Below are 14817 nucleotides of genomic sequence, written 5' to 3' on the forward strand. Positions count from 1 at the left end.
TCTGTGTTTCAATCCAGAACAGCAAGAGTTTTGTAATTGTGGATGACAGCACCCCAAGGGTGGGCAAGACCAGCACAGCCACCCACTGGCAGAACCTTTTGCAAAACTCCTCCTGCTTTTTAAGTGCCTACCACTCTAGGGCAGCTCCTTGTTCAAGCAGGCCCATGTCACAGCCCTCCAGAGCTTCTTCTGGCAATTTAAAGTTGGTTAAACCTGTTCATCATATTATTAATTAGCTTGGTACGCTGTGACATAGCATGAACACATCAGCAGGCTCTCCTCTGTCTTTATCCCCACTTCTCCCCCAAATAAATAAAACCTAAACCCAAACATGGATGAAGTACAGTTCAATGAGCTACTTTTTCACTAGGTGGAAGGAATTAACTTCTCGTACACATTGCATGGACTGCAAAGACTGATCATCTGAAGAGAACATTATGGACAAAAACATCGTATTTCATGGTCATTTGTAGGCTGGAGGTGATTTAAAAAATATTGAGTATAAAGCATAGTTCCAAGAGACAGTTCCATTTTCTTCTGCAATTCCACCTTTTTGTTTCAGGGGTCTGGCACAGCTGTAATCCAAAAGTTTCCCTGAATATCCAGATGCAAAATACAGGCTGCTCAAAGACATACAATAACAAATAAGTAGCTCTCCAAGAAAGTAAATTACTCAGTAGAACACACAAAAGACTGGAAGGAAGAGAAACAAAACACTAGACACATTCAAAAATGTTAGCTTAAACCTCTGGGTTGAAGAAGCAAAAGTTATCACAAATATTTAAGCTCCCACTAAGGATCATAGAGCTTTGACTGTTTTATCTCAGCTATTTAATGGAACCACATGATAGTCTGGTCATACTGTCCTGCACACACCTTTTCCTGGTCTTACACTTGGTTTCAGGGCCTGATCTCCATCAAGGAGAGTACAAGTGAGATGCACTGAGAAAAGCAAAAAGTCCTGCAGTCTTGACTCTGTTTGCTCACTACAAGATAAAACAAATGGCAGAGAGGGAAAAAAAAAAACAAACAACAAAGACATGGAAGAGGTGTATTGTAAAATTAGTACAAGCAACAGAACATGCACATTGGATATCGGGGACAACAAGGAAAGCAGAGAACAAGAGACAGGAAGAAACAAATAATACTCAGTGTGAGATTCTGGTCTGTGACACCTTGGTAAAGTACATCAACATGAACCATGACAGGATTTCAGTTTCAGGACTTTAAAGTAATCCATATCTACTTTCTGCTCTAACGTGGCTGGTCTAAAGGCCAGGCTGGAGGCTTTCAGACTTGTACATGGTAGGGAAAAAACTACTTTCCTGGTTTCAAAGACACAAAAGGAAAGGGGGTGACATTTCCCATAGGAGCTGAGCAGGAAGAGGCAAACACTGAAGGTCATTAGAGAACTAAGGAGGTGAGCCCCCGACACAGTCAGACAGGAAAGTCGTGCAGAGGCTGTGGTAGTAGGTGGGGTACACCCGCATGTGGCTGACATGAGGCGAATCTGAGAAGTCCACAGCTTTCACAGGAACACCGAGCTGCTGCCGGGCATTGGCCATGAGCTGAACCTCGCTGGCCTTGATGATGAGATCAGCCTGGGAATAAAGGTAGAGCTCGGGCCAGCGCGAGGGCGCTTTCAGCAGGGCATCGTAATGGCTCTCGTGGATGAAGCGGGTCAGGGGGTACAGCAGGATCCGCAGCACAACGGCCACGCTGGCAAAAGTGAACAGCAGCAAATACTTGAGCAGCACGTTCATGGAGACCAAGACAGTGTCCAGGGCACGAAGGCCTCCTCGCAAGTTTCTTCTGCCAGGGGCGCTATCGAAAATGGTGCCAGCTACTCTGAGGTTCTGAAACGGCTTGTGGGTGTGGAGCGCCTCGATGATGTAACGGTACAGCATGGCACCACCATTGCTGAACACATGGAAAAGAACTGGTCTGTTTTCAACACTGTAGTCAAACAGCAGCTCCAGGAGTCGCCTGGCTGGGGTCTGCAGGGATCTGATGCCAAAGGTCTCAGAGAAGAATATCATCCTCCATGGAGCTGTGTAACGGATGACCGTGCACCCCTAAGAACAACAGAAAGAGACCCCACACACATTTAAGCTGTGCTGCAAATTACAGAGAGTAAGCAAGCAGCAGTACAAGGAACATGAAAATTTGGGACAGGTTCCCAACAGAAAAAGGCCAGAGGCCTGGCTTTGGTCATGTCTGAAATCCTTTCAAATCTTGTGCTAACTGGCACAACCCCTGGGGACACTGCCACCCATTTTTATGGGTTAATCCTCACCCAAGAGAAGAAAACCATCTCCCTGATTCACAGACCTTCAGTATCAGGCATTTTGGTAAGAGAAGCCTGCTCTGGTACACATCCAGGTCATCACACTGAAACAAATGTAAGAAGAAAGAGGAACTTCTTCCTCTCCTTGGGTGCACTTGTTTGCAGCTGTCTCTAAGACTCACCACCAACCAACACTGACAGGATTTTTGTAGACCTTCCTGAAACACTCCAGCTGGGCAAAGAAAGAGTTTTGGCTCAAGGACTCAGAACTCCTGAGCAATTGCCTTCACACTTAAGTCCTTACATTTAGGTATAGATTTGGAAAAAGGATCTTGAAGGAGTTTCAAAATAGACCAGATAGATCTACATTTATAAATGCTTCAGACGTTTTCTATCACCTGAGCTCACTGACAAGCACAAAGCGAAGTCACCAAAACAACCCCCCCAGAGCTCCCTAAACAGTGAATAAGGAAGAAGAGGATAGCAAGTTCTCAAATCACAGCCTTCTCTACCATCTTGCCATGGTTACAGCCATTTCTTCTTAGTGAGTTAAGAAAACACATCCTCTCCTTTCCCATTTCTGACAGAAATGTATTTTCCAAGAAGTTGTCATACTGCCCTGTAACATGCTTCTCATCTGCTCAGCAGCATCTTAAAGCTGCTTAACAACTCATTCTTCACTAGATCAAGCCAATTAATGATTCCTGCACTGGATTACACATTAACAATAGACTTGTTAATGTACAAACTTTACCACCTACAGTTGGAACAGATTTGGATAAATACAAGATTCCTTGCATGCTGACCAAGAAAAAAAAAAAAAACAAAAAAACCTAATGTTTCACTGAGTCCCCATGCTACAAGCTGAGGTCATTCCAAAAAAATACAATATTAGAACGGAAAATATCGTAACTTAGGGAACTGGCAGTAGGACAGTTCTCTCTAGTTCAAACACAAGGAATTCATAGTGACCAGCTATGACTATCACAGGATGCCTGTTTCACAGACAGGATAAAATTAATTTGGCTTACAACATTTAGATGAATCATTTTCACAGGAAGGAAGAGCCAAAGGCACGACAGATGCCAATGTGTTCTGTCAGTTCCCACCCCAGCCTCGCCATGTCTGTGCTGTGGCCTAACAGCAAGCAGTAAACACAGAACCTTTCCCTGAATGTTTACCTGTTTGGAAAACTGACACAGTTCACGTCATTCCTGAATAATCCCACAATTTTAAAGCCTTAAGATACTTCAGTGAGTCACACAGCAGCTGAAAGTTTCTCCAAGGAAGTATTTGTGTCTTAGCTGCACACACCAAGGTGACATCAGCAGCTGTTAGATAACACTGGGAGAGACAAGGAGCTTTCAATGACAGGAGAACTCTCACTCACTCTCCATGAGTGACACTGAGAGAGGCTTCAGACAGACTTTACTTTTACATGCAAAAATAAGGCAGTTTCACAGTATGACAGTGTCATGAAAATACAGACCGGCTACTCACCTTCTGGCTGTAGATTGCACTGTATTTGGCCAGGTATTTGTCCTGGCAGCCGGCCCAGCCTAGGAGGATCACCACAGGCTGGCCCTCGGCAGGCCCTCTCTCTGTAGTTCCTTCTGAAACAGATCACAAGTGTTACAATACAGCCCTCCAGCCTGCGCGAGTCACAACTTACAGCGGCTTGTCTACTTAGAAAAGCTTAAAGGCAATGGTGAAGCAAGCGTGAGTTTGACTTCTCGGCCAGTCGCGAGTGTTGCCTCAGGCCGGATTGACGGCTGCGAACAGCACAGCTCCAGCCCCTGCAGCTCCCACCGCCCTCCGGTGACGCAAAGCCAGCACCGAACTGATCCCCACGGGGGGCGAGACCGCTCTTCCCGCCTCCCCGCGAGATAGCGGCAGCTGCTGCCATTCCAGGGGGAAAAGGGAAGCGTCCTGCTCTGTCCTCCAGGTACTGCCAGACACCTGCTACAGCACCAATGCCCCACGGCTCCTCCTCCATAGCCCAGCCCGCTCCCCCTTCTCGGCCCGCAGAGGCGCCCCAGTCCCTGCTGTCACTGGTGTCCCCGGTCCCGCTCGCCTCCGCACCGCGGGCCTGTCCCGGCTCCGGCTCCGGCTCCACCACGGCCGCCTCCAGCCCGCGCGTGCCCATGGCCGCGCTCCGCGCACCGGCCGCCGCTTCCGCCCCCCCCGGAAGCTCCGCCCACCTCCCTCCTCGCAGCCAATGGGAAGGGAAAGAGCCCACCCCGCCTCACCATCCGCCCCGCCCCCTACCCACCTCCCACTTCCTTAGCAACGCGCCCTTAGCACCGGCCCAGCGCCCCGCCCACTGATCACCCATTGGGCAGGGGGAGAAAATCGGGAAGCGATTGGTTCAGCCGCGTGTCAGTCATTGTGCGGGGTAACCGCCCCCTCGGGGCCCGGGGGCTGAGGCGGGCGGGGGTCGCAGGGCCGGGATGAGGGGAATTGTAGGGCCTGGAATGGGGATTGCAGTCAGAGGGGGCAGGGGATACGGCGGGCATGAGGGGTGAGACTGGTTGTTGGCCCTGATCCGGGTGTTTGGGTCAGGAAGGGCTGGGCGTGCGGGTCAGGGAGTGTGTCAGGGACTGTAGGACCTGGAGCGGGGTTTGGGGTGTGAGGGAGCACAGGGCCTGTGGCTGGGCTGGATCAGGCCTGTGGGATGGTGGTCTGGGGCAGGGAACGCTGAGGTTGCGGTGGATCAGACGGGGCGGGGGCTGGGATGGAGGCGGGGGCAGTGCAGGGCCTGGCTGGGGCTGAGGCAGTGCAGGGGTGGGTTTGGGGCTGTGGCTGGCTCAGCAGTGCGGCTGGGGGGCAGGACATGTGGGTGAGAGAGGGGCCGGTGGGACTGTGGGTTGAGGGGCTGGGGATGTTGGGGTACACTGAGGAAGGTGCTCAGTGCGTGGGAGGAATTGAGGTGTGCCAGGAAAGGATGAAACCTGCCCGAGAAACAAGCCCTATGTTCTGCCTAAGGCTGAGCACCACCTTGATGTTGCAAGATGCAAAGGTAACACCAAATCAGTGCCACGCTGTCCTCCCATGAGTCCAAGGCTATCATTCCTTGACACCTCACACTCGGTCTGAGGCTGAAGCACCACCAGTCCGCCTTTTGATCTCAGTCTGATGATTTAGCAGGACTCTGGATATAAAGAACTGCTGAATTGCCAGAGCCAGTTCCTAAATCACTGGTTTTTTCTTGGCAGGAATAAAGTCTTGCCCTGACCTAGCCTTGTTTTGATTATGAGGTCCAGTGGACTGGGTGGCAGCCCAGCACTGTTGACAGCAGAGTCTGAAGCCAATGGCCAGGAGTTACATGCTGATGCTAGCTAGCACTGACAAATGATTCAGGCAAGTCATTTAACTTCCCTGTGTCTGTATGTTCCCCGTATGTAAAATGGTCACAATAAAAACATTAATGTATATTTTCAGGGTACTTTGCAATGTTGGCTTAAAGACTCCTATGTCAGCAACTGCTGTTATTACAGCAGCCAGAGACAGACACTACTGTATTCTCTGAAGTCATGTCATTATTGTTTCAAACTTTTTTTTTTTCTTTTTTTTTCTTTTTTTTTTCTTTCACCATAGATTCATAGGCAAGCCCTTTGTATCACTAAAATCCTCACATCCAGAGGATGGTGCTGGTATTTCTGAGTAGTGGGGGGGTGGGGGACAGTTACTGCAGCTTTATAATAAAAATGGGAGAGCATTACACCAGCAGCATCTTAAACATAAATATGGAAACGTTAATTTAGAATCAATTTTGGGATGTTTCAGACTGTAAAGTTCTTTTAACTAGATCTCTGTTGAGGACAGAGGAGCACTTTATGGGACTGTAAATTTCATGCAAACAGTCTCTGTGAAATACAGATTCCCCCTACACACAAGCTGTTCTCTCAGTATCAATCATATGCCTTGTAAGTAATGTTTCACAAATATTCTGTAAATCACAGGAAAATGCTTGCAATAATGTGAAATATGACTTTCACTTGACTGTTTCAGCAGAGGCCCCTAACAGGCCATTCTCCTGTCAGCACTAACATTTGTTATGGCTAATAACATTTTCAATCACAAGTATTTTGGGAAAATGGATTTATTTTAAACCTGCTTCCCTGCAAAGGAGGTCCTGAAAACGCCCTGCCAAGGACACAGATGCCTTACAGAACACAGACCGTTAATTCCCAAATGAAATTTCATCTCATCTTAATTCTCGAGCACTGTTTCTTAGCTAGCTTTTTGAAGACTTTGTTTGTTTTTAGGCACTGAGATACATGCTCATGTCTTAGTCATTGTTTTCAGTCTGGTTCAGATAATAGGAGTAGAAAGTTACTTTTGAGCAGGTATCTTGGGGATATTTTGGAACTGATTTGAAATTTTGCTCCAGATACTAGGAGAAAGGGCTTAACAACTTTGTAGATAGGAAATTGTTAATCTTGATGATTCGTATTACATCAAAAAGAAACTTCTTATTCGGAAACACAAAGATTTTATGTCATTTTAACTCTTTTTCTATAATATATAATATAATAAACCACACTTAAATAAAACCTAAAACAATGCTTTTGTTAGGTAGGAAGTCCAAGAAGTGCATTAGACAAAGTGTGAATTCCTTTCTTATCCTTAGGCATGTTGATACAGCTTGGTGGAGGACAAGGCACCTGTGTTAACGCCACTGTTTGTGACCTTATCCCTCTTTTTGAATCTGTGTGTGGGCACAGATCCTGGTGTTTAACTGTGAGACTCCTTGAGACTGGTCAGTGTCCTCCAGCCTAAGGCGTGCACGGCTCTGGGATTGCCACACAAATGGAGACCTTAGTCCTTGACATTCCATCTCCCTTACTAAGTGCACCTTCACATTTGTTAAGCTGCACTAGGGAATATCATACTAAGCCAAAAGTGTGACAAAGACACTTGGAAAAAAAATGTAGATTTCTTCATTTAACACCTATGTGAAGAAATAGAAGGAATTGCAGAAAAGGGATGTTTCTGGAGCTTCTGTCTTCTTGCTTATAACTCCTATCATTTTAGCTTATCTTAGACTTCTTAAAAACATGCCAGGAAAATTAGGCAGAGAAAAAATAGCGCAAATATCTGTCATGCTAAAGGGTGCTAAAGCACTTTCCCACTGCCAAGGCCAGACACATGTTCCTGGGGTAGATGTGGGCCCAGTCCAAATCGCTGTCATTCCAGCACGTGAGTGAGGGCTGTGCTGCTGTGCTAACAGGCATTTATAGCCCCCTTGACCCTGTCACTCCCCATAAATCCATACCTATTTCTGCTCTCATTTCACTCTATTTATTCCCTGGCAGGTCAGATATGAGAGGCAGTGTTCATATCATGAGGCTAGTGAGAAACAGGGCTGGGGTAATGGGTAACATCAAAATGACTTTATTAGCAGAGCAGAGAAGAGAGCTCCTGTGGTTAAACCACCTGCCCAGGAAAATAATCTCAAGTCTGTCACAGATTCATTGTGCAGCTTCAGATGCATCAGGAACTCTCCTTTTGCCAGTTTTCATATATATTAAATGAGTATAAGAGAAAAGGAGATTAAATGGTTACTAAGTGCTTTAATATTATTTCCCAGAGATTTTAAATGTGATTCTAGTGGTAATTCATTAGTACAGTCTTTCTTCATAGACCTTTTTAAACTCTCTCATTTTTCTCTAGGCAAAAGACATCATTACATCTGTCAAAGCAGGAAACCATTAGCTGGAAGCCAAGAAAACCATGGTTTTCTTGCAGGAACAGGATAGTGTCCACAAAGTTGCTCCAAGTTGCATCCTGAACAGCTTCATTAAAGGCAAGGCAGAACCAGAGCTGGAGCTGGAGTTCCCAGGGAGCCAGCTTGTTTCTGGCTCACCTAAGAGTGTGGCTCAGGATGAAGGATCTGTTTCCTTAGATAGGCGGAGGTGATGTGTAGTAGTGAGATGGAAAGGATGGGCAAGTTCTCTATTTTAAATTTGTTTAAAGAATAAGCTTTTGTACAGAGACACCCACATCCAGCCACATTCTGCAGGTTTTAAAAACAACCTGGCTACCGAAAGATGGAACTGAAGGGAAAGCCATGTAACCCCTCTCTCAGGAATCTAGAATTAGTGGTTTTTCTTACATTTGGATGAGTGTGCTGCCTCTGCCTGCCTGTAAGAGAATGGTCCATGCTCTTCTGCAGAGACAGGATCCAGTTCAGACCTCTACCCACTGCAGTGAGGTGGGAGGTGATGGCTCCCAGGACATGGCATGCTGGCAGAGGAAGATGGGCTCCAAGGCAAATCCTTGTTCCCCTTATTCTTGCAGCCTTGCAGCCACAGATACCTTACTGAATTTCTGGAGATCAGAGGTGTCTTGATTCCTCTGCAAATACTGGAGTTGAACCACCTGAAAGAAGAGGACAAAAGAGAGTCTTTAACGCTGCTGTTGCTCACTGGAGACACTGGTGGGGAGTATGAGGAGCTCATTTGTGAAAGCTGTGGTACACAGCACGTCCATTTGCACTTTGTCCTGATTCAGGCGAGGGTGTTCTCCCCGACCTCTAGCCCCTGGGGCTGCTTGCTGCACTGAGCCATTCCCTTCCCTCTGCCTGCTGATGGCAGATCCAGCAGTGCTGCTCTGGCTGGAAGGAGTTCAGAGTCTCAGCTATTGTTGAGCAGTTGCATTTCATCCCCTCTCATTTTTTAACAAGCTCACTTTCTTCAAAGTCATTTTGGCATGATATTGCTGCCTTGTTGTTTGCAATTCCTCCTGTTAAAACCACAAAACAGTTTCCATCCTCACCTGCAGCATTCACCCACTGCAAACTTTCCCAGAGTTTCTCTCTGGGCTGGGAGAGCTTTGTAGCTTGTATCTTTTAAAAGCATTACAACGTTTTTTTCCTGTTTTTCCTCCTGGGTAGGGGAAGCCAAAGCATGTTAGTTCTGTAGTTCAGAGGACATTCTTAGAGGCTAAGGGGTGATACATGCTGCCACAGCTTCCTTAGCAGACTCAGTAGTGGGATCTGTAGCAACTCTGTTGGTATGCCAGTGCCACACTCTCTTTCTGTAAATGCCTGCAGAAGGACCTTCCTTGGCCACTTACTCCAGCTCAGAATTTAGCTAACTGGTTTTCTAGTTGTGGCTCCTGACAAGGACAGAGAAACTTTGTCCTGGCTGTTAGAGCCACACTTCAAGTGGGACGTGGCACTGGATCCTCTGAGAGTGACAGTGGAACAGCTGAGGTGGCTGATCCAGGCTGATCCAGGCACACAAGTTGGCATCTCTTTCTCTGCACAAAGGTGAAAGCCCTGACCAAGTTCTTAAATGCCTCCAACTAAGCAAAAGGTCAAAAATACACAGAGGTTCTGCTGGACTCTTTGGGCCACAGCAATCCCAAGTACCAGAGCCAAGATTCCCAAGGCCTCGAAGCCGTGCTCCAGCACGGGGCTCTGCAGACACTCGGGGTCATGCACGTGAGGAGTGGGCCTTGCTGGGGGCAATGGGCAGTGTTACCACCTGTGTCCATCCCTGCTCAGGCAGGAGCTGGGCCTGTCTCCTTGGCATTGTGGCTGCACCGGGTAGCCCTACTGCCTGGAAGGGAACAGCCTGGAAAACTGTGTGACAGCTGTCCCTACTGAGAGGAATGATGGGTTTGTCTTTACAAACAAGCAGTGGGTCTGCTGATAAAATGCAATTATCACTGAGAGACAACAGAAACAATAAGATAGATTCCACTGGAAGATGAAAGAGGCGCTGAAAGAGCACCATGAATTCCACAAGAGTTAAGAATTAAGAAAGGATTATGCATTGGTGGGGGGTAAGGTACCCCAGGTATCAGGCATTCCGGGAAGTCTGTACCTCTCAAGTACCTCGACCTATAGGGAAAGAGAGAAGGGACAAGCGGCCGAGAATTAGGATAAAAAGGAGGCTGCGCCCTCCAAAAATCTGAGAGACCCCAGGGGAATACCCCATGGCCTCTCCCTTTATTTGAATAAAGTAAAAAGACTCCTCTGTCTCCTTTTTGGACATAAACTTCTGGTGTTTGTGTTTTAATTTTCCTGACACTACCCCTCTGCCCTTTTCCCCAGGATATGATGGGACACGTGCCCTGTGTGCTCATGGAGCCCATGCTGTGTGTGCTGTGCTCAGTACACCTGGAGGTCCAGTACAAAAGTAGGATCTGTCAACCCAGCCGGGGGCGAAGGGCAGGCACAGGAGTCCCGGTCGAGCGCTCCCGAGGCCCCGATCCTGCCTGGCTGCGACCGATACGGAGCCGGGAGGGCGTGGGCGCCTTAGGAGCGCTCAGACTAATTTGCATACCCAGGGTGCACCGCGCGGCGGTGCCGCCGGTACACGGCAGAGTTCGGGCCGCCGCTCCCCGGGCCGCTGGTTCCGAGCACGGCCGGGCTCTGGCCGCTGCCGGGGCAACGGGACGGGGCAGCAGAGGGGCGAACACGGGGGGCAAACCGCGTCGCTGTATCCTTAGGAGGGACAGCCCTGGATCGGTAGCTGCCGAGATCCACCCACCTGTATACTCTGGTTTCTCTTCAGATCGTATAAATCTTTCGCCTTTTACTAAAGATTTCCGTGGAGAGGAACAGGCACGAGTGTCGAGAAATTTTTTGAGGCTCCACTTCGGTGGAGCTATCCCTTGTTTGGTTCAAAAATAGACTCAAACTGCTTGCAAAGCGCGTTTAACCCGCAGTACTGTAAGAGCTGCGGTACGCATGCGCTGCTTTGGAGTTGGAAGCGTATCCTGCTTAGGTCTGGCTCCCGGCAGGGCTGGCCCTGCATCGGGGGGCGCAGCCGCACAGCCCCCGCCGGGACAGCCGCCTCACTGCCCTTGTCTGGTCACAAAATGCGCCATGAGGAGGCGGGGCTCGGGCAACCCTTCCTCCCGGCCCTGGCGGTGCAGCGGAGCAGCTGCGTGCCGGTGGTTCGGGCTCCGGGAGAAGCGCCAGCCGGAGACCTGCTCGGCAGTCCCGGCCACTCCAGCCCCGCCCAGGGGGATAGAGGCGGTGTTGGAGCCCTCCCGGAGCTCAGCACCATGCGTGGGGCCCCTACCGCAAGCCCTCCCACTCCGGTCCGTGGCGGCGGCGTCTGGTGGTCTTTTCTCGGAGCCGACTTTTTACCCCTGCGCCGTGCTGTCTGTGGTGACGATGCGACCAGACCCGAACGCCGCGGGGTCCTTGTCCACTCCCGCTCGCTTCTGTCCCCAGCTGCCCCGCTCCGCTCCCCCCGCCCCGGCAGGAGGGCAGGAAACACCGGGCTTGGTCACGGCTCCTCCGCTTGCTGTGATCGGCACGGTGCGGGCAGCGCCGGCCGGCCCCGCCGAGCGCCGCCGCTCCGGGCCGGTGTGGGCCGGGGTCGGGCCAGCCGGGCTGTGGTACCGGCTGGTGCCGGGCCGTGTGAGGCGCCGAAGGAATGGGGAGTAGGAAAAGGAATTGCGTGCGCGTCGCCGTGCTGTTGGGGCAGCAGCAGGGAATGGGCATATGTGCGGGGCCAAGCAGGGTCATACTCTGGTTTCTCTTCAGATCGTATAAATCTTTCCCCTTTTACTAAAGATTTCCGTGGAGAGGAACTAATACGAGTCTTAAGAGAATTTTTGTGGCTCCATTACGGTGGAGCTAACCATGTCTGGTTAAAGAAAGAGCAAATGCTGAGGGTTGTTGTTAATGAATTGCGACCATGGGGAAAAGGCAATCCCCGGCCCGTCCGGACCGTGGGAATGGAAATGGACACGCTGTGCCACCGCTGTCCGCAAAACCAAGCGGCCCCGCCCCTCCGCGCCGCCGGCTCCACCTCCTCATTAGCGGCGCCCCGTAGCCGGCCTGATTTGCATACCCAGGGTGCTCCGCGGCCCCTCCGGTGTCCGGCGCTGCGGCCGCTGCCCCGCCCGGGCCTGGGGGGTGCCCGGCGGCGGTGTGAGGTGTGCGGCCCCCGGGGCCGGGACCAGCCGGGGGTGCGGGGCCGGGAGCGGCGCGGGGGCGAGCGTCACCCTCACTGCTGGGGGGCAGAGCAGTCGGTGGGTATGTCGGCGAGGAAAAGGGCCGTTATACTCTGGTTTCTCTTCAGATCGTATAAATCTTTCGCCTTTTACTAAAGATTTCCGTGGAGAGGAACAGGCACGAGTGTCGAGAAATTTTTTGAGGCTCCATTTCGGTGGAGCTACATTTTCTTGGTTAAAAATAGAGCTTACAAATCCTGCAATTGATTAAGGCCGACAGGGTTTCCAATGGGTTGTTATACCTTGTTGTATGTTAGAGTGCGCTACCTTTGCCCCCGGGTGACCTTCCAGAGCGACAAGCAGGGTCTTTCTCTCAGGGTCCGTCATCACCTGCAGGGCTCAGCCGTCACCTTCACAGGTAGGGGAGGTGCAGGGGGCTGTCCCCTGAGGCAGTGAGGGGTGCAGCAGCGAAGGCTGCCCGGGTCCCGGCAGGGGCTGCCTCTAGCACTAATGCTACCCTGCAGGCCTCCAGAGATGGGCTGAGGGCTGCTGGGTGAGGATGGTGAACAGTTCCAGTGCTGGGTGTTTCCTGTCCCAGCTCAGCAGTGCAGGCCACAGTAGCCCAGGTTGCCTGAGCACAGTGGCACATGCATGTGCACAGATCATTATACATAGACCCAGTATACACTACATCCATCCTTTCATGCTAGCAGCATAACTCCACCTCTAACGTCTCAGAAGTTAGCAAAGCATCATTCTTTCCTTCCTAGTGGTCCACATACACAGACACATTTTGGCTGAGAGAGTATGTTTAATTAGCAGCTGCCACAAAAGCCATTGAAGTAAGAAACTGGAGCACAATTTACAGGACCATAAAAAGAGCCTTGGAGAAATGGCATTCTTTCAGTAGGCAAGGACTAGGACACACTCCTCCCAGGAAAGATTCACTCCTCTCCGCTGAGTATCCCAGCTCTGACAAGTCTCCAGCCCTGGAGATGGGTGTGTTTAGGAATGAGGCAGAATCACTGCCTGCAGGTAGTACTCAGACCCTCCCTTCTACTGCCACTGGAGCTGGCTTGAAATTTCAGTCATAGGGAGATGTGAAATCTGCACTGGCTTTGTGTATTGTCACCCTTGGTGGCAGACCTTGAAGCAACGTATGTTCTGCACAGGCCTGAAAGGTACTGCATTATTCATGGCCACTGCATTCTCCACACAGCTAGGTGCTACAGGCAGCAGTGAAACACCATTTTATAACATCAGTCACCCCCTGGAAAACCTAGTGCCTATGATTGTGCATTCAATCCTTAAAGAAATTCAGCCATTTGCACTAAAATTGGTTTATTCAGTATGAATTTCCTGCAGTGTCCACAAGATAGTGCTGTCAGAACACCTTTTCTGCAAAAGCAGAGGACAGAAAAGGTTTGGTAAGTAGGGAGGCAAACCTGAGGATTTTTCCAGTGACACCCTCTCAGACATAAGGGTGGTAATGTTTGAGTCCTAGGGTTTTTATGGTCACACAAGAAACTTGCAAGACTTTAATACACACCAGGAAGGACAGTTAGTTCTCAGCAAGCCCCAGTCTTAAATGATTGTTAATCTATGCACAGCTGAACATTTCTTGTTTTACTTTGTCTGTTGCTGCTACTAGGACAGGACAGGAACACAGCATTTTCCAGGCTAGGAGCTGATGGCCTGCAGATCAGGTCTCTAACTCCTAAGGTGGAGATAGGGAAAATAAGCAATGTTAGGTCCACAGAGGGAAGGTAGTGGCAATACTTCGTTCCTTACACAGAGAAAGGCTAGATAATCCAAGAGTAGTAACACCTGAAGTAGAACAGGATTGTCTTGTTTTTGTCCAAACTTAGTAGGGCATAACAGCCCTTCTACTCTGGCTGTGCCATCTTAGTGTGATGCAGGCAGAGCCCAGGTCCAAGTCAGCTTCCACAGTTCAGAAACCCTCAGAGCGCTCAGCCCCACTCTGCCCCCAGAACCTAAGATGTTGAGCACAAAGTGCCCCAGCTTCAAACCATGCCTGGGTTGAAGTAGCCCTTCTTTAAGTGCTTGTGACTGATGTTTGCTTACATCCCTCAAAGATCCCTAGGTCTTTTGCTGTCTTTTCCAGGTCAGCCCTGAAACATAGCACACCAATAGATCCAGCCCAAGTTGAATAACTGGCATTCAATATAGTTGGCATCTCCAGAAACACAGCAAGGATGCAGTCCACAGATGGCAGGTGCAGAGCTGGGGTGGGGCTCTGCCACTTAAATTACACCCTTGACTTTCAGAGGGAGAAGGCAGCTGTAAGAAAAGGAGTAAGGGTAGAAAGGTCCCTTTGTGATCTGATGTTTGGATACCTGCATCCTGTGTTGCTGAACCTATTGCTCACACAACTATTTTGTGCTTTTGAGGACAAATGCTGAACTGAGCTGAATAAATGAGAGAGCAAATGACTTACAACTCCTCTTCCCCATACCTGCTCTTTCCCAGAGGAAAGGTCTGCAGGGCATTCTGGACCCAGGCTGCACACAAGGGCCATGGGAGCAGATAGCTACACCTAAGCCTGCTTCCCCCATTAGGAGATCCCAGCAGCATCTCAAAATTAA

General features: G+C 49.8%; 2 protein-coding genes and 3 non-coding genes across 8 annotated transcripts; 4 read left to right on the forward strand and 1 right to left on the reverse strand.

Moving 5' to 3' along the window:
* Window positions 1-450: 450 nt before the first annotated feature.
* On the reverse strand, window positions 451-4460 carry TMEM53 (transmembrane protein 53). Of its 4 annotated transcripts, none has more exons than XM_015636990.2 (3): window positions 4370-4460; window positions 3788-3900; window positions 451-2075 (listed from the first exon to the last, which is right to left on the reverse strand). In XM_015636990.2, the coding sequence occupies exons 1-3, from the start codon at window positions 4431-4433 to the stop codon at window positions 1413-1415; spliced, it is 840 nt and encodes a 279-aa protein (XP_015492476.1). In that variant the 5' UTR covers window positions 4434-4460; the 3' UTR covers window positions 451-1412. The 4 variants fall into 4 exon arrangements, with proteins under 4 accessions (XP_015492476.1, XP_015492477.1, XP_015492478.1 ...); XM_015636991.3 differs by having other exon boundaries at window positions 3788-3897; window positions 4370-4451; XM_015636992.3 differs by having other exon boundaries at window positions 4362-4449.
* Window positions 4461-7453: 2993 nt separating this feature from the next.
* Window positions 7454-11699, forward strand: ARMH1 (armadillo like helical domain containing 1). The gene is given in 8 exon segments (XM_033516463.1): window positions 7454-7489; window positions 8006-8127; window positions 8129-8185; window positions 8521-8803; window positions 9564-9891; window positions 10116-10129; window positions 10353-10437; window positions 11515-11699. Coding segments are annotated over 8 exon segments (1110 nt in total).
* LOC117244828 lies at window positions 10796-10910 on the forward strand. Its single transcript, XR_004498623.1, has one exon. It is a non-coding gene; the product is annotated as a U5 spliceosomal RNA (small nuclear RNA).
* A 79-nt stretch (window positions 11700-11778) lies between the features above and the next one.
* LOC117244835 lies at window positions 11779-11892 on the forward strand. Its single transcript, XR_004498630.1, has one exon. It is a non-coding gene; the product is annotated as a U5 spliceosomal RNA (small nuclear RNA).
* A 427-nt stretch (window positions 11893-12319) lies between these two features.
* Window positions 12320-12434, forward strand: LOC117244817. The gene has a single exon (XR_004498612.1). It is a non-coding gene; the product is annotated as a U5 spliceosomal RNA (small nuclear RNA).
* Window positions 12435-14817: the final 2383 nt, after the last annotated feature.

The sequence above is a fragment of the Parus major genome, chromosome 8 (genome assembly GCF_001522545.3).
Source record: "Parus major isolate Abel chromosome 8, Parus_major1.1, whole genome shotgun sequence".
In the NCBI taxonomy this organism is placed as follows: Eukaryota; Metazoa; Chordata; class Aves; order Passeriformes; family Paridae; genus Parus; species Parus major.